The sequence below is a fragment of the Oncorhynchus masou genome, chromosome 21 (genome assembly GCF_036934945.1).
Source record: "Oncorhynchus masou masou isolate Uvic2021 chromosome 21, UVic_Omas_1.1, whole genome shotgun sequence".
NCBI lineage: Eukaryota > Metazoa > Chordata > Actinopteri > Salmoniformes > Salmonidae > Oncorhynchus > Oncorhynchus masou.
In genome coordinates, this window is record NC_088232.1 from 40,358,741 (window position 1) to 40,377,288 (window position 18,548).

Sequence of the window (18,548 nt, forward strand, 5' to 3'; positions counted from 1 at the left end):
CCATGAGGCTCGCTTGAACCTTTGACTGCTACCTGACTAGGTAGAAAGCTGCATTTTCCAACATTGACAACATCGACCAAACCAGAGCTTACTGTGACTTCACAAAACAGGTTTCAGAAGGGATGACATGTCCCTTGGTCAGAAGCTACAGTGTGGTATGCACAGTTGAGGTATTTCAAGCACTAGCACTTTTAAGTAGGATCACTTCAAATCATGTTGTGTGATTGTTCGCTTATGAGCACAATTGGAAACAAACGTAGGATAGTTGCAGGCGTTTCCAAGAGTTGGAGTCATCCATTTGTAACTGGGTTTGCATTCTCTCTAGTTGCCGGTAGGTTTCAAAGCTGCACTTTGCACATTTTGAAAAATACAGACTTACCGTTCCAGGATGATTCAATGGGAGCTTTTGGAGTTGTATATTCCGTCATGGAACACTATTAAACAAACAATAACAACTCATGGGAAAACCAAGGAGAAGATAAACCAATGAAGAATAAATTCTTATGTATATATACAGTACCAGTCAAAAGTTTGGACAGACCTACTCATTCAAGAGTTTTTCTTAACTCTACTATTTCTTTCCTTCTTAATGCATTTGAGCCAATCAGTTGCGTTGCGACAAGGTAGGGGTGGTACAGTATACAGAAGATAGCCCTAATCAGGCCTTTATGATCAAATTTCTGTCCGTCTGTCCTTTGGTCTGATGAGTCCAAATTTGCGATTTTTGGTTTCAACCGCCGTGTCTTTGTGAGACGCAGAGTAGGTGAATGGATGATCTCCGCATGGAGGAGGTGTGATGGTGTGGGTGTGCTTTGCTGGTGACCCTGTCTGTGATTTATTTAGAATTCGAGGCACACTTAATCAGCATGGCTACCGCAGCATTCTGCAGCGATACGCCATCAGTTAGCAACATGGCGCCGACAGACATAGTCGTCTCGCTTTGCGTTCTTAGGAAACTGTGCATTATTTAACGTATTATTTCTTACACTGTTACCCCAGGAAATCTTAAGTCTTATTACATACAGCCGGGAAGAACTATTGGATAGAAGTGTAACGGCTGTTGGAAGGAGAGGACCAAGGTGCAGCGTGGTACGTGTTCATAATTCTATTTGAACTGAACACTGAAATAACAAAAACAACAATGAGAACGAACGAAACCGAAACAGTTCTGTCTGGTGCAGACACAACAACAGAAAACAACTACCCACAAAACACAGGTGGGAAAAGGCTACCTAAGAATGGTTCTCAATCAGAGACAACGATAGACAGCTGCCTCTGTTTGAGAACCACACCCGGCCAAACACACAGAAATAGAAAACATAGAACACAAAACATAGAATGCTCACGCCCTGACCCAACTAAAATAGAGACCTAAAAAGCATTAAGAGCAACGTCAACTTATCAACATTACGACCAGGAATAAGACTTTCCCGAAGCGGGTCCTCTGTTTGGACCACCACCCAGGACAATGGATCGGATCCCAGTAGGCGACACAAAACAACGGCGCCGCAGAAGGGGCAGACGGAGCGGTCTTCTGGTCAGACTCTGTAGACGGGCACATCGCTCACCGCTCCCGAGTATACTACTCGCCAATGTCCAGTCTCTTGACAACAAGTTAGACGAAATTCGAGCAAGGGTTGCCTTCCAGAGAGACATCAGAGATTGCAACATTCTCTGTTTCACAGAAACATGGCTCACTCGGGATATGCTATCAGAGTTGGTACAGTTTCTTAACACATCGCGTCAATAGAAACAAACATCTCTCTGGTAAGAAGAAGGGCGGTTGTGTATGCCTTATGACTAACGAGTCGTGGTGTGATCATAGCAACATACAGGAACTAAAGTCCTTTTGTTCACCAGACCTAGAATTCCTTACAATCAAATGCAGACCGCATTACCTACCAAGATAATTCTCTTCGATTATAATCACAGGCGTGTTCAACCCCCCCAAGCAGACACCTCGACGGCCCTAAAAGAACTTCATTGGACTCTGTAAACTGGAAACCACATATCCCGAGGCTGCATTTACTGTAGCTGGGGATTTTAACAAAGTTCATCTGAAAGGCTCCCTAAATTGTATCAGCATATCAAATGTGCGACCCGGGCTGGCAGCATTCTGGATCATTGCTACTCCTCCCTCGCCCTCCTTTCGGCAAATCTGACCACGACTCCATTTTGTTGCTCCCAGCCAATAGACATAAACTAAAACAGGAAATGCCTGTGCTCAGGTCTGTTCAATGCTGGTACGACCAATCTGATTCCACAATTCAAGATTGCTTCGATCACGTGGACTGGGATATGTTCCAGATAGCCTCAGACAACAACATCGATGTATACGCTAATTCGGTGAGCGAGTTTATTAGCAAGCAAACATTTCCCAACCAGAAACCATGGATTGATGGCAGCATTCGCACAAATCTGAAAGTGTGAACCACTGCTTTTAATCATGGCAAGGCATCCGGAAACATGACCGAATACAAACAGTGTAGCTATTCCCTCCGTAAGGCAATCAAACAAGCTAAGCATCAGTGTAGAGACAAAGTAGAGTCGTCATTCAACGGCTCAGACACAAGACATATGTGGCAGGGTCTACAGTCAATCACGGATTACCAAAAGAAAACCAGCCCACTCGCGGACACCGATATCTTGCTCCCAGACAAACTAAACAACTTCTTTGCTCGCTTTGAGGACAATACAGTGCCACTGACACGGCCCGCTACCAAAACCTGCGGGCTTCTCCATCACCGCAGCCAACGTGAGTAAAACATTTAAACGTGTTAACCCTCGCAAGGCAGCCGGCCCAGACAGCATCCCTAGCCGCGTCCTCAGAGCATGCTCAGACCTGCTGGCTGGTGTGTTTAAGGAACATATTCAATCAATCCCTATCCCAGTCTGCTGTTCCCACATGCTTCAAGAGGGCCACCATTGTTCCTGTTCCCAAGAAAGCTAAGATATCTGAGCTAAACAACTATCGCCCTGTAGCACTCACTTCTGTCATCATGAAGGGCTTTGAGAGACTAGTCAAGGATCATATCACCTCCACCCTACCTGACACCCTAGACCCACTCGAATTTGCTTACCGCCCCAATAGGTTCACAGACGACGCAATAGCCATCACACTGCCCTAACCCATCTGGACAAGAGAAATACCTATGTATGAATGTTGTTCTGTTGTACAGCTCAGCATTTAACACCGTAGTGCCCTCCAAACTCATCATTAAGCTGGAGACCCTGGGTCTCGACCCCACACTGTGCAACTGGGTCATGGACTTTCTGACGGGCCGCCCCCAGGTGGTAAGGATAGGAAACCAAGAAACATGAGCAATGTTTGATACTCAACACTGGGGCCCCAAAAGGGTGCATTCTCAGCCTTCCCCTGTACTCCCTGTTCACCCATGACTGCGTGGCTATGCACGCCTCCAACTCAACTCAACTTGATTACCAACAACGACGAGACGGCCTACAGGGAGGAGGTGAGAGCCCTCGCAGTGTGGTATCAGGAAAAGAAACCTCACACGCAACATCAACAAAACAAAGAAGATGATCGTGGACTTCAGGAAACAGCAGAGGGAGTGGACAAACTGAAATGGTCCACCCACACAGACAGTGTGGTGAAGAAGGCGCAACAGCGCCTCTTCAACCTCAGGAGGCTGAAGAAATGTGGCTTGTCACCGAAAACACTCACAAACTTTAACGCATAATCGAGAGCATCCTGTCGGGCTGTAATTGTCGCACTGTGAAATTGTTAGATTACTTGTTAGATATTACTGCACGGTCAGAACTAGAAGCACAAGCATTTCACTACACTCACATTAACAACTGCAAACCATGTGTATGTGAACAATAACATGTTATTTGATTTGATCCCATCTAGTTTGCGGTTAGTGGGATTACGATTTGTTTTTCACAGGACAATGACCCAACACAACTCTAAGCTGTATAAGGGCTATTTGACCAACAACGAGAGTGGTGGAGTGCTGCATCAGATGACCTGGCCTCCACAATCACCTGACCTCAACCCGATTGAGATCGTTTGGGATGAATTGGATCGCAGAGTGAAGGAAAAGCAGCCAACATGTGCTCAGCATATGTGGGAACTCCTTCAAGACTGTTGGAAAAGCATTCCAGGTGAAGCTGGTTGAGAGAATGCCAAGAGTGTGCAAAGCTGTCATCAAGGCAAAGGGTTGCTATTTGAAGAATCTCAAATATAAAATACATTTAGATTTGTTTAACACTTTTTTGGTTACTACATGATTCCACATGTGTTATTTCATCGTTTTGATGTCTTCATTATTATTCTACAAGGTATAACATAGCAAAAATAAAGAAAACCCTTGAATGAGTAGGTGTGTCCAAACTGTTGACTGGTTCTGTATATCTACTAATACATATTTGGTAATGGATGAGGGGATCTGCGATATCGTACTTAGCGAGGACTGGAGTGGAGATGAACTCAGAAGATGATGACAGTCATGAGGAGACAGATAAAGGAGGAAAGTGTACAGTAGATAGTCTAGAAAAAGGCTAGTTAAAGGAGAGTCTAGTTGAGGGGAAGTCTGAAGGGGGAGACGCCCCTCACCCCTGACCCCTGTCCCAGTAATCTCAAAGGCGAGTCTGGGCCTCAGGGATGTAGATCTCGATGCTGTCTGCTCTCTCTGACACCGAGTTCTGACGGAAGGAAGCTGCACGCTTGGCCGCCATCAGCCTCCTTCGTGCCTCCTGGCGGTGGCGGTCTGGAAGATCCAGGGATTTCTCCCGCGTCACGCCTCTCTTCCCGATCATGGACTTCTTTGGTATGGCAGGTGGTAACTGGACACATGAAGAGAGAGAGACAATCTAGACCAAAATCTGAACTGTATCAAAAACTATTCTGTAATTCAACATGTATAAGCAATAGTTGACATATCATCCATTTGATTGATTAGAAATAAATCAGCATTGTTAAGCACCATGTCAATGACACCCAGTGGTATAAATCAGCATAGTTAAAAGCACCATGTCAATGACACCCAGTGGTATAAATCAGCATAGTTAAAAGCACCATGTCAATGACACCCAGTGGTATAAATCAGCATAGTTAAAAGCCACATGTCAATTACACCCAGTGGTATAAATCAGCATAGCTAAGCACCATGTCAATGACACCCAGTGGTATAAATCAGCATAGTGAAGCACCATGTCAAAGACACCATGTGGTGCTTAACTAAGCATTTGACCTCACATAACGAAGAGCACCACTCCACACTACTACAATGTGGCTCTGAGTAATCTCACATCTCTCTCTAATAAGGCTCTGACTGTGTGATATGTAGCTGTATCTGTTTCCATAGAAATACAATGACTCTAATTCTGTGTCTGTGTCTCACCAGGCATTGAGAATATCCACTATAGACAACAGAATAAGAATAGACTGTATTCTCTATACCTCAGTGCTACCCACCTTCTTCTCAGGGCTCTTCTCTACGGGTCTCCAGTCATTGTTCTTCATCTGCTGCAGCTTGTCAAACTTGGTGGTGACGTCATCGATGGACAGCTGCAGGAGGTCCCAGAATCCAGCCAGGTCCTGAGAGGTGGGGCGGGGCATGGCACTGGGGTCCTGCAAGGGGTTATAGATGACCACATCAGTGCCTGAATTACAGATACTTTAGGCCTGAGACCGAGATCATATTCCATGTTCACTTTAAAAACAGTGTAGTTTTAGACTGTAAGTTATTTATTGCACTTCTGATAACTTCCACTAGATGTCCTTATCAGAACTCCAACAGCAGAAAACTGCAAGGATTTATGGTATATTTAAAATGATAATAAAACAGTTTCAGCAAAGTCATGGTAGCAGGAAGGTCAAACTTCAAAAAGACAATAATTTCAGTTTTTTTCTCCAATTGTCATCTCATGGTTAGACTATTGGACTTAGAGGACACTTCATTATAATGAGCCACAACAAAATGTGATCCATGGCAATCTCTCCTAACCCCCATGAGGATGGGAAATCATGAAGAGGGCTCACATTTCATTCACTGCCAGACAGTCTTATTTATCACATCACATCGACCAGAGTCCCAATCAGCTGGAGCTCTAGTGTCTCAGACACACTATTGACACCACAGAAGATACTAGTGAGACTAGAGCCGAAATCTCCAACTCTGTTATGAAGTTAAGAGTTGAGAAATAAGATCCATAGCATCCCATTGGACTCCGGCTTACCATCTCCCCCCATTAATTCAGTGACTTGATGTGCTCCATATACTGGATAGCTGGAGGGCACAACAATATCAAAGCCAACTGTCTGGGGGAGTTTCAGACTGCTGCATTCTGAATGTAGATCTAAATATATAGGCTCTGAAGTAAAGGTTTAGGTCACTCTTTGAATTACAATGAAATAGTAAGCAGTACTTAATAAGTGTTCAGAACTACGTGCCGTACATGTTAAGGGTAATTGCACGTTATTAACACAATCCCTCGACCTCAACCAAATTGAGATGGTTTGGGAGGAGTTGGACTGCAAAGTGAAGGAAAAGCCGCCAACAAGTGCTCAGCATATGTGGGAACTCCTTCAAGACTGTTGCAAAAGTATTCCAGGTGAAGCTGGTTGAGAGAATGCCAAGAGTGTGCAAAGCCATCATCAAGGCAAAGGGTGGCTATTTGAAGGGTCTCAAATATGAAATACATTTTGATGTAACACTTTTTTGGTTACTACATGATTCCATATGTGTTATTTCATAGTTTTGATGCCCTTTCATATTATTCTATAATGTAAAAAATAGTAAAAATGAAGAAAACCCTTGAATGAGTTGGTGTTCTAAAACCTTTGACCGGTAGTGTATTTTGTTTTTAACACACACTCACAAACTGTATGTACACACAATGTTTCAATGACTTTACTCACCAGGTTCTGCTGACAAAGCCAGTATAACTGCTGGAATTTCTGAGACATAAGGAGCTGAGCACTGCCCACCGCACTCCTGATTTTACCTAGGACTGAAAGACAGAAAATCAATTCATCATCTGTTACCTAAAAGTCTTACGAGTCTCTATGGAAGAAAATGTTTCCTAATTGACTGTACATTCTGCCTCCTATCCCACTCACTGTCCTCAGAGAGGTCGTTCTCCTCCGCCTCTGCCTCCATCTCTTTACACCATCCCTCCATCCTCTTGGTCTCTGCGTGGAGCAGCTGCATGAACCAGCTTCCATCCCTCCGCAAGGCGGGGGACACGCGGCCCGACTCTCCAGACGATGCTGCGGGCTCCCTGGGAGAGGGGGGTTCTAGCTGCCAGGTGGTCTCGCTGGAGGTCTGCTGGGGGCTGGGGGGCTCCGTGGGTGTCCGGTAGTCCTCCCGGTAGCTGAAGAGGCCCTGGGTGCGGACGGTGCGAACACCGTACTGGGTGGGCGTGCTGGGCTCAGAGTGCCCCCCTAGGAAGCCCCCTCCAAACTGTAGGCCCTTGTCCTCCATGGTGGGAAACCCCTCCATCTCCATGTCAGCCTGAACGGAGGCTGTTACACTGTTGGAGCGCTTCAACCTGCCCTGCCCTCTGAGACACAGATTAGGGAAGGCAAACATTCAGGCAAGGGATATTATAAACTAACACACAGAGAGACAGAGCAAAGGCTGGTGGTGACTTTGATAAAGACACACTGGGCCAGGCCTGTTGTAAAGCCATTGTTACAGAAAAGGAATGTATGAAAAACAATATTTTACCTTTTGTCATCTTCTACTTGGATCCCCACAGAATGGTATTCCCTCGATCCTTTGGTTTCTGACTCCGAGTCGGTGGCTGCTTCCACCTAATGCAACACAATACAACAGCAACAGTGTTCTCATTATGACCACTCCCAGACGTCCGTGGGGTTATTGGTCCCGTGCTGTGCCTCCTCAACTGTAAGCGGCCTGTCAGAACATAACTACAGTGTGATTTACAGAGGCAGAGAACTCTACCAAACACAACTAGTTCTTCAACACCCTCAGCACTCAACACAGTGATTTATACCAACAACAAGCAGCCGTTTTGGAGATACACCGGCACGGTATTAAAAAAACAAAAAGACATTACAAAAGCTAATTAGGGTGTGGAGAGGTGTGATCATGTGTAGTATGCCTGGGGTGGTGTGTAACAGACTGACAGACAGGTGTTTGTTAGTGTTCATTGAAGCATGGTACTGGGTGGATGGTGCTGGCCAAGGATGGTAGAGACTGATCCCTCTTGGTCCTGAGAGTTGCTGATCCTGATTGAATGGCCCTGTCAGCACTGATCCTCTACTTCCTTAATGGTCTGTCTGTCTGTCTGTCTGTCTGTCTGTCTGTCTGTCTGTCTGTCTGTCTGTCTGTCTGTCTGTCTGTCTGTCTGTCTGTCTGTCTGTCTGTCTGTCTGTCTGTCTGTCTCGCGCTCTCTCTCTGCCATTCTCTCTCTTTCTCTCTTTGCCTCTCTCTCTCTTTTTGTCAGTCGCTCTCTCTCCCTCTTTCTCTGTCTCTCACTCTTTATCTATCCCACACATGGTCCATGGGCACCCTGTCTATCTCTTTCTTTCTAATCTGATCTTTCTCCATGAACTTGTTTCACACACAAAAACATATATCCTGTGACTGTTCGAGTCAGAAAAAAACATTGTCGCTTCATTACATGTACTGTCAACAAAACTTTTACCGTGCAGATTGCATAGTCAGAGGCCGAGCCTTCTCTGGTCTATACTCCTCCTGTTACGGGGTCTGAGAAGCCGACCATTAGCTCTGACAAATTGAAAACTCTAGTCATTGGAGCAGTATTAGACTTAAAACGTCATCCAGCGATCATACACTGTTTACCGGGGGGCAGGGCTACCGACGTTAAGGCTAATCTGAAGATGGTGCTGGCTAAAGCTAAAACTGGCTGTAGAGAGTATGATTTAGTGAGATATTGTTATCCACGTCGGCACCAACGATGTTAGGATGAAACAGTCAGAGATCACCAAGCGCAACATAGCTTCTGCGTGTAAATCAGCTTGTGTCGGCAAAATTGTCTCTGGCCCCCTCCCAGTTAGGGGGAGTTGAACAGCAGAGTCTCACAACTCAATTGAAAACTGTTTTCTGCCCCTCAAAAGTTAGAATTTGTAGATAATTGGCCCTCTTTTTGGGACTCACCCACAAACAGGACCAAGCCTGACCTGCTGAGGAGACTACTCCATCCAAGTTGGAGGGGTGCTCATCTTATCTACCAACATAGACAGGGCTCTAACTCCTCTAGCTCCACAATGAAATAGGGTGCAGGCCAGGCAGCAGGCTGTTAGCCAGCCTGCCAGCATAGTGGAGTCTGCCACTAGCATAGTCAGTGTAGTCAGCTCAGCTATCACCATTGAGACCGTGTCTGTGCCTCGACCTAGGTTGCGCAAAACTAAACATGGCGGTGTTCGCCTTAGCAATCTCACTAGGATAAAGACCACCTCCATTCCTGTCATTATTGAAAGAGATCATGATACCTCACATCTCAAAATAGGGCTACTTAATGTTAGGTTATAGTCAATGAACTAATCACTGATCATAATCTTGATGTGATTGGCTGACTGAAACATGGCTTAAGCCTGATGAATTTACTGTGTTAAATGAGGCCTCACCTCCTGGCTACACTAGTGACCATATCCCCGGCATCCCGCAAAGGCAAACATTTACGATAGCAAATTTTTTACAAAAAAAAAAATGACGTTTTCGTCTTTTGAGCTTCTAGTCATGAAATCTATGCAGCCTACTCAATCACTTTTTATAGCTACTGTTTACAGGCCTCCTGGGTCATATACAGCGTTCCTCACTGAGTTCCCTGAATTCCTATCGGACCTTGTAGTCATAGCAGATAATATTCTAATCTTTGGTGACTTTAATATTCACATGGAAAAGTCCACAGACCCACTCCAAAAGGCTTTCGGAGCCATCATCGACTCAGTGGGTTTTGTCCAACATGTCTCTGGACCCACTCACTGTCACAGTCATACGCTGGACCTAGTTTTGTCCCATGGAATAAATGTTGTGGATCTTAATGTTTTTCCTCATAATCCAGGACTATCGGACCACCATTTTATTACGTTTGCAATTGCAACAAATAATCTGCTCAGACCCCAACCAAGGAACATCAAAAGTCGTGCTATAAATTCACAGACAACACAAAGATTCCTTGATGTCCTTCCAGATTCCCTCTGTCTAGACACCAGAGGACAAAAATCAGTTAACCACCTAACTGAGGAACTCAATTTAACCTGCGCAATACCCTAGATGCAGTTGCACCCCTAAAAACTAAAAACATTTCTCATAAGAAACTAGCTCCTGGTACACAGAAAATACCCGAGCTCTGAAGCAAGCTTCCAGAAAATTGGAACGGAAATGGCGCCACACCAAACTGGAAGTCTTCCGTCTAGCTTGGAAAGACAGTACCGTGCAGTACCGAAGAGCCCTTACTGCTGCTCGATCATCCTATTTTTCTAACTTAATTGAGGACAATAAGAACAATCCAAAATTCCTTTTTGATACGGTCGCAAAGCTAACTAAAAAGCAGCATTCCCCAAGAGAGGATGACTTTCACTTTAGCAGTGATAAATTCATGAACTTCTTTGAGGAAAAAATTATGATTATTAGAAAGCAAATTACAGACTCCTCTTTAAATCTGCGTATTCCTTCAAAGCTCAGTTGTCCTGAGTCTGCACAACTCTTGGACCTAGGATCAAGAGAGACGCTCAAGTGTTTTAGTACTATATCTCTTGACACAATGATGAAAATAATCATGGCCTCTAAACCTTCAAGCTGCTTACTGGACCCTATTCCAACTAAACTCAAAGAGCTGCTTCCTGTGCTTGGCCCTCCTATGTTGAACATAATAAACGGCTCTCTATCCACCGGATGTACCAAACTCACTAAAAGTGGCAGTAATAAAGCCTCTCTTGAAAAAGCCAAACCATGACCCAGAAAATATAAAAAACTATCGGCCTATATCGAATCTTCCATTCCTCTCAAAAATCTTAGAAAAGGCTGTTGCTCAGCAACTCACTGCCTTCCTGAAGACAAACAATGTATATGAAATGCTTCAGTCTGGTTTTAACCCCATCATAGCACTGAGACGGCACTTGTGAAGGTGGTAAATGACATTTTAATGGCATCGACCGAGGCTCTGCATCTGTCCTCGTGCTCCTAGACCTTAGTGCTGCTTTTGATACCATCGATCACCACATTCTTTTGGAGAGATTGGAAACCCAAATTGGTCTACACGGACAAGTTCTGGCCTGGTTTAGATCTTATCTGTCGGAAAGATATCAGTTTGTCTCTGTGGATGGTTTGTCCTCTGACAAATCAACTGTAAATTTCGGTGTTCCTCAAGGTTCCGTTTTAGGACCGCTGTTGTTTTCACTATATATTTTACCTCTTGGGGATGTTATTCAAAACATAATGTTAACTTTCACTGCTATGCGGATGATACACAGCTGTACATTTCAATGAAACATGGTGAAGCCCCAAAATTGCCCTCGCTAGAAGCATGTGTTTCAGACATAAGGAAGTGGATGGCAGCAAACTTTCTACTTTTAAACTCGGATAAAACAGAGATGCTTGTTCTAAAAAACAAAGAGATCTTCTGTTGAATCTGACAATTAATCTTAATGGTTGTACAGTCATCTCAAATAAAACTGTGAAGGACCTCGGCGTTACTCTGGACCCTGATCTCTCTTTTGAAGAACATATCAAGACCATTTCAAGGACAGCTTTTTTCCATCTACGTAACATTGCAAAAATCAGAAACTTTCTGTCCAAAAATGATGCAGAAAAATTAATCCATGCTTTTGTCACTTCTAGGTTAGACTACTGCAATGCTCTACTTTCCGGCACCCGGATAAAGCACTAAATAAACTTCAGTTAGTGCTAAATACGGCTCTAGAATCCTGACTAGAACCAAAAAATTTGATCATATTACTCCAGTGCTAGCCTCCCTACACTGGCTTCCTGTCAAAGCAAGGGCTGATTTCAAGGTTTTACTGCTAACCTACAAAGCATTGCATGGGCTTGCTCCTACCTATCTCTCTGATTTGGTCCTGCCGTACATACCTACACGTACGCTACGGTCACAAGACGCAGGCCTCCTAATTGTCCCTAGAATTTCTAAGCAAATAGCTGGAGGCAGGGCTTTCTCCTATAGAGCTCCATTTTTATGGAACTCTGCCTACCCATGTCAGAGACGCAAACCGGTCTCAACCTTTAAGTCTTTACTGAAGACTCATCTCTTCAGTGGGTCATATGATTGAGTGTAGTCTGGCCCAGGAGTGTGAACGGAAAGGCTCTGGAGCAACGAACCACCCTTGCTGTCTCTGCCTGGCCGGTTCCCCTCTTCCACTGGGATTCTCTGCCTCTAACCCTGTTACAGGGGCTGAGTCACTGGCTTGCTGGGGCTCTCTCATGCCGTCCCTGGAGGGGGTCACCCCTGAGTGGGTTGATTCACTGATGTGGTCATCCTGTCTTCCTTCCGTGGCGGAGATCTTTGCGGGCTATACTCTTTGTCTCAGGATGGTAAGTTGGTGGTTGAAGATATCCCTCCAGTGGTGTGGGGGCTGTGCTTTGGCAAAGTGGGTGGGGTTATATCCTTCCTGTTTGGCCCTGTCCGGGGGTGTCCTCGGGTGGGGCCACAGTGTTCCTGACCCTCCTGTCTCAGCCTCCAGTATTTATGCTGCAGTAGTTTATGTGTCGGGGGCTGGGGTCAGTTTGTTATATCTGGAGTACTTCTCCTGTCCACCCTGTCCTGTGTGAATCTAAGTGTGCGTTCTTCCTCTCTCCTTTCTCTCTCTCGGAGGACCTGAGCCCTAGGACCATGCCCCAGGACTACCTGACATGATGACTCCTTGCTGTCCCCAGTCCACCTGGCCATGCTGCTGCTCCAGTTTCAACTGACCTGAGCCCTAGGACCATGCCCCAGGACTACTTGACATGATGACTCCTTGCTGTCCCCAGTCCACCTGGCCGTGCTGCTGCTCCAGTTTCAACTGTTCTGCCTTATTATTATTCGACCATGCTGGTCATTTATGAACATTTGAACATCTTGGCCATGTTCTGTTATAATCTCTACCCGGCACAGCCAGAAGAGGACTGGCCACCCTAGCCTGGTTCCTCTCTAGGTTTCTTCCTAGGTTTTGGCTTTTCTGGGAGTTTTTCCCCACCACCGTGCTTCTACACCTGCATTGCTTGCTGTTTGGGGTTTTAGGCTGGGTTTCTGTACAGCACTTTGAGATATCAGCTGATGTACGAAGGGCTATATAAATAAATTTGATTTGATTTGATTTGATTTATAGTCTACAGTCTGCAGGGACTAGTAATATCTGGGAGGTAGAAGTGTGTGGTGTGAGTGGTAGCTTGATTTAGTCCTTGTGACGCCCACTGACATGCTGTCTCTCTGTTGAGTAATACAAGTGTGAGACCAGCAGACCTCTAATTTTAAACTTGATTATTAACAGGGTAATTTGAACATCTATTTACCCACATTTGAATCCTCATCCGCTCTGAGAGACTACACAGTGGAATCCAGTTGAAGCAGGCAGAGTCCTCATAGAACATCTGTCTGCCTGTCTGTCTGTCTGAGTCTTAAAAGCTCCAAACTCACATGAATAACTCTTTAGCTTTAAGTGGTTTGCAATGAACAGAGGATCTAGAAAAATGTCAAGCCTGCTACATTGCAGTAGCCTGGTACAAACAGTGACATTTTTGGAGGGACTCTTTGCTATTCAGGCAGCGAGCTCTCTGAATCCTCCTTTTCTTCCCCAGAAAGGTAATCAGTGGTGAGTCGCTACTGGTCCAGGTGACCTCCATTACTTTCTGCTAAAGGCACAAAGCGAAGTCCACCTTAGAGAGACAGAATGGGCTGCTGCTCTATGATGGATGAGGAGGGGAGAGATTTAGGGGATCCTGGGAAATGTTCAAAGTGTGCTGGTAGAGACAGAAAAAATAAGCAACACCTGGTTTGATGAATACACACACCACGCTACGCACACACACACACACACACACACACACACGCGCGCACACAGCACAGGTGTGGAAACCTTGGAAACGGTAGGCATCAGCATAATGGAGATTAAGGCAGGTAGTAAGTTACAGTAGGTAGGTAGTGAGAGTAAGATCCTGCTACATTATCCATTCTTACACTGTTCTAATATGGACACCGTACACTATAAATGCCCCCAGAACGTAAGGAGTCAAAACTCAAACACTGCGCCCAAACGGTCAAAGGCTAAGGATTAAGATTGTGGTCCTTTCTGAGGTGAGGGGTGAAAGGTCAAACTATGGGCCAATCAATAGGGTTGTAGGCTTCAGTACCAGAGGTGAAGTTTACTGAACTGTGCCCAGGAGGTCTGTGACGATGCAGGTGAATTTAAACTGATCTTACCACACTGGCCGAATACTAGCTGCACAGTTTAAAGGGAAACTTTGTTGGAGGTTTTGCTGCCGTTTGGTGTTGCATGTCTGGTATGTTTCAATAAATGTAGACATTCACACTGCCAGCCATTACTAATCGAAAGTGCTTCTATATTTTACACACATCATTGGATCCAATTTGAAAACCAATGTAATTCAGGCCTTCCGGCCTCTCCTTCTCCATTACCCCTTGTCTCTCTCTTCCTTCTCTCTCTTCCTCTCTGTCACCCCACCTCACCCTATCTTCCTTCTCTCTCTTTCTCTCTGTCACCCCACCTTACCCTATCTTCCTTCTCTCTCTTCCTCCCTGTCACCCCACCACACCCTATCTTCCTTCTCTCTCTTTCTCTCTGTAACCAACCATACCCTCAACCTCTTTCTTTCTCTCTGTCACCCCACCATACCCTCTTCCTTCTCTCTCTCCTCTCTGTCACCCCACCATACCCTCTTTCTTCTCTCTCTTTCTCTCTGCCACCCCACCATACCCTCTTCCTTCTCTCTCTTTCTCTCTGTCACCCCACCATACCCTCTTCCTTCTCTCTCTTTCTCTCTGTCACCCCACCATACCCTCTCTTCCTTCTCTCTCTTTCTCTCTGTAACCAACCATACCCTCTTTCTTCTCCCTCCTCCTCTCTGTCACCCCACCATACCCTCTCTTCCTTCTCTCTCTTTCTCTCTGTCACCCCACCATACCCTCTCTTCCTTCTCTCTCTTTCTCTCTGTCACCCCACCATACCCTCTTCCTTCTCTCTCTTTCTCTCTGTCACCCCACCATACCCTCTTCCTTCTCTCTCTTTCTCTCTGTCACCCCACCATACCCTCTCTTCCTTCTCTCTCTTTCTCTCTGTAACCAACCATACCCTCTTTCTTCTCCCTCCTCCTCTCTGTCACCCCACCATACCCTCTCTTCCTTCTCTCTCTTTCTCTCTGCCACCCCACCATACCCTCTCTTCCTTCTCTCTCTTTCTCTCTGTCACCCCACCATACCCTCTTCCTTCTCTCTCTTTCTCTCTGTCACCCCACCATACCCTCTCTTCCTTCTCTCTCTTTCTCTCTGTAACCAACCATACCCTCTTTCTTCTCCCTCCTCCTCTCTGTCACCCCACCATACCCTCTCTTCCTTCTCTCTCTTTCTCTCTGTAACCAACCATACCCTCTTTCTTCTCCCTCCTCCTCTCTGTCACCCCACCATACCCTCTCTTCCTTCTCTCTCTTTCTCTCTGTCACCCCACCATACCCTCTTCCTTCTCTCTCTTCCTCTCTGTAACCAACCATACCCTCTCTTCCTTCTCTCTCTTTCTCTCTGTAACCAACCATACCCTCTTCCTTCTCTCTCTTTCTCTCTGTAACCAACCATACCCTCTCTTCCTTCTCTCTCTTTCTCTCTGTCACCCCACCATACCCTCATCCTTCTCTCTCTTTCTCTCTGTCACCCCACCATACCCTCTTCCTTCTCTCTCTTTCTCTCTGTAACCAACCATACCCTCTTCCTTCTCTCTCTTTCTCTCTGTAACCAACCATACCCTCTCTTCCTTCTCCAACCTCTGTAACCAACCATACCCTCTTCCTTCTCTCTTTTCTCTCTGTAACCCCACCATACCCTCTCTTCCTTCTCTCTCTTTCTCTCTGTCACCCCACCATACCCTCATCCTTCTCTCTCTTTCTCTCTGTCACCCCACCATACCCTCTTCCTTCTCTCTCTTTCTCTCTGTAACCAACCATACCCTCTCTTCCTTCTCTCTCTTTCTCTCTGTAACCAACCATACCCTCTTCCTTCTCTCTCTTTCTCTCTGTCACCCCACCATACCCTCTTCCTTCTCTCTCTTTCTCTCTGTCACCCCACCATACCCTCATCCTTCTCTCTCTTTCTCTCTGTCACCCAACCATACCCTCTTCCTTCTCTCTCTTTCTCTCTGTAACCAACCATACCCTCTCTTCCTTCTCTCTCTTTCTCTCTGTCACCCAACCATACCCTCTTCCTTCTCTCTCTTTCTCTCTGTAACCAACCATACCCTCTCTTCCTTCTCTCTCTTTCTCTCTGTAACCAACCATACCCTCTCTTCCTTCTCTCTCTTTCTCTCTGTAACCATCCATACCCTCTTCCTTCTCTCTCTTTCTCTCTGTAACCAACCATACCCTCTCTTCCTTCTCTCTCTTTCTCTCTGTAACCAACCATACCCTCTTTCCTTCTCTCTCTTTCTCTCTGTCACCCCACCATACCCTCTTCCTTCTCTCTCTTTCTCTCTGTCACCCCACCATACCCTCTTCCTTCTCTCTCTTTCTCTCTGTAACCAACCATACCCTCTCTTCCTTCTCTCTCTTTCTCTCTGTAACCAACCATACCCTCTCCTTCCTTCTCTCTCTTTCTCTCTGTCACCCCACCATACCCTCTTCCTTCTCTGTCTTTCTCTCTGTCACCCCACCATACCCTCTTCCTTCTCTCTCTTCCTCTCTGTCACCCCACCATACCCTCTTCCTTCTCTCTCTTCCTCTCTGTCACCCCACCATACCCTCTCTTCCTTCTCTCTTTCTCTCTGTCACCCCACCATACCCTCTCTTCCTTCTCTCTCTTTCTCTCTGTAACCAACCATACCCTCTTTCTTCTCTCTCTTTCTCTCTGTCACCCCACCATACCCTATCTTCCTTCTCTCTCTTTCTCTCTGTCACCCCACCATACCCTCTTCTTCTCTCTCTTTCTCTCTGTCACCCCACCATTTCTTCCTTCTCTGTCTTTCTCTCTGTCACCCCACCATACCCTCTTCCTTCTCTCTCTTTCTCTCTGTCACCCCACCATACCCTCTTCCTTCTCTCTCTTTCTCTCTGTCACCCCACCTCACCCTATCTTCCTTCTATCTCTTCCTCTCTGTCACCAACCATACCCTCTCTTCCTTCTCTCTCTTTCTCTGTCACCCCACCATACCCTCTCTTCCTTCTCTCTCTTTCTCTCTGTAACCAACCATACCCTCTTCCTTCTCTCTCTTTCTCTCTGTCACCCCACCATACCCTCTTCCTTCTCTCTCTTTCTCTCTGTCACCCCACCATACCCTCTTCCTTCTCTCTCTTTCTCTCTGTAACCAACCACACCCTCTTCCTTCTCTCTCTTTCTCTCTGTAACCAACCATACCCTCTCTTCCTTCTCTCTCTTTTTCTCTGTAACCAACCATACCCTCTTCCTTCTCTTCTCTCTCTGTAACCAACCATTCTCTTCCTTCTCTCTCTTTCTCTCTGTCACCCCACCATACCCTCTTCCTTCTCTCTCTTTCTCTCTGTCACCCCACCATACCCTCTTGCTTCTCTCTCTTTCTCTCTGTAACCAACCATACCCTCTCTTCCTTCTCTCTCTTTCTCTCTGTCACCATCCATACCCTCTTCCTTCCTTCTCTCTTTCTCTGTCACCCCACCATACCCTCTTCCTTCTCTCTCTTTCTCTCTGTCACCCCACCATACCCTCATCCTTCTCTCCTTCTACCCTCTTTTCTCTCTCTCTCCTGTAACCAACCATACCCTCTCTTCCTTCTCTCTCTTTCTCTCTGTCACCCCCATACCCTCTTCCTTCTCTCTTTTCCTCTGTAACCAACCATATCTCTTCCTTCTCTGTAACCAACCATACCCTCTTTCCTTCTCTCTCTTTCTCTCTGTCACCCCACCATACCCTCTTCCTTCTCTCTCTTCTCTCTGTAACCAACCATACCCTCTCTCCTTCTCTCTCTTTCTCTCTGTAACCAACCATACCCTCTTTCTTCTCCTCCTCCTCTCTGTCACCCCACCATGCCCTCTTCCTTCTCTCTCTTCCTCTCTGTCACCCCACCATACCCTCTCTTCCTTCTCTCTCTTCCTCTCTGTAACCAACCATACCCTCTCTTCCTTCTCTCTCTTTCTCTCTGTAACCAACCATACCCTCTCTTCCTTCTCTCTCTTTCTCTCTGTCACCCCACCATACCCTCTTCCTTCTCTGTCTTTCTCTCTGTCACCCCACCATACCCTCTTCCTTCTCTCTCTTTCTCTCTGTCACCCCACCTCACCCTATCTTCCTTCTATCTCTTCCTCTCTGTCACCAACCATACCCTCTCTTCCTTCTCTCTCTTTCTCTGTCACCCCACCAAACCCTCTCTTCCTTCTCTCTCTTTCTCTCTGTAACCAACCATA

At 45.9% G+C, this 18,548-nt stretch overlaps 1 protein-coding gene across 1 annotated transcript in view; it reads right to left on the reverse strand.

Moving 5' to 3' along the window:
• Positions 1-4,532: 4,532 nt before the first annotated feature.
• Positions 4,533-18,548, reverse strand: part of LOC135508350 (disks large-associated protein 2-like) — a 106,037-nt gene continuing 92,021 nt past the window's right edge. Inside the window, exons 6-11 of the mRNA XM_064928473.1 lie at positions 7,698-7,783; positions 7,088-7,530; positions 6,887-6,978; positions 5,437-5,596; positions 5,275-5,282; positions 4,533-4,809 (exon numbers count right to left, since the gene is read on the reverse strand). Of these exons, the coding sequence (XP_064784545.1) occupies positions 4,603-4,809; positions 5,275-5,282; positions 5,437-5,596; positions 6,887-6,978; positions 7,088-7,530; positions 7,698-7,783 (996 nt within the window). The 3' untranslated portion in view covers positions 4,533-4,602. The remainder of the gene's footprint in view (positions 4,810-5,274; positions 5,283-5,436; positions 5,597-6,886; positions 6,979-7,087; positions 7,531-7,697; positions 7,784-18,548) is intronic.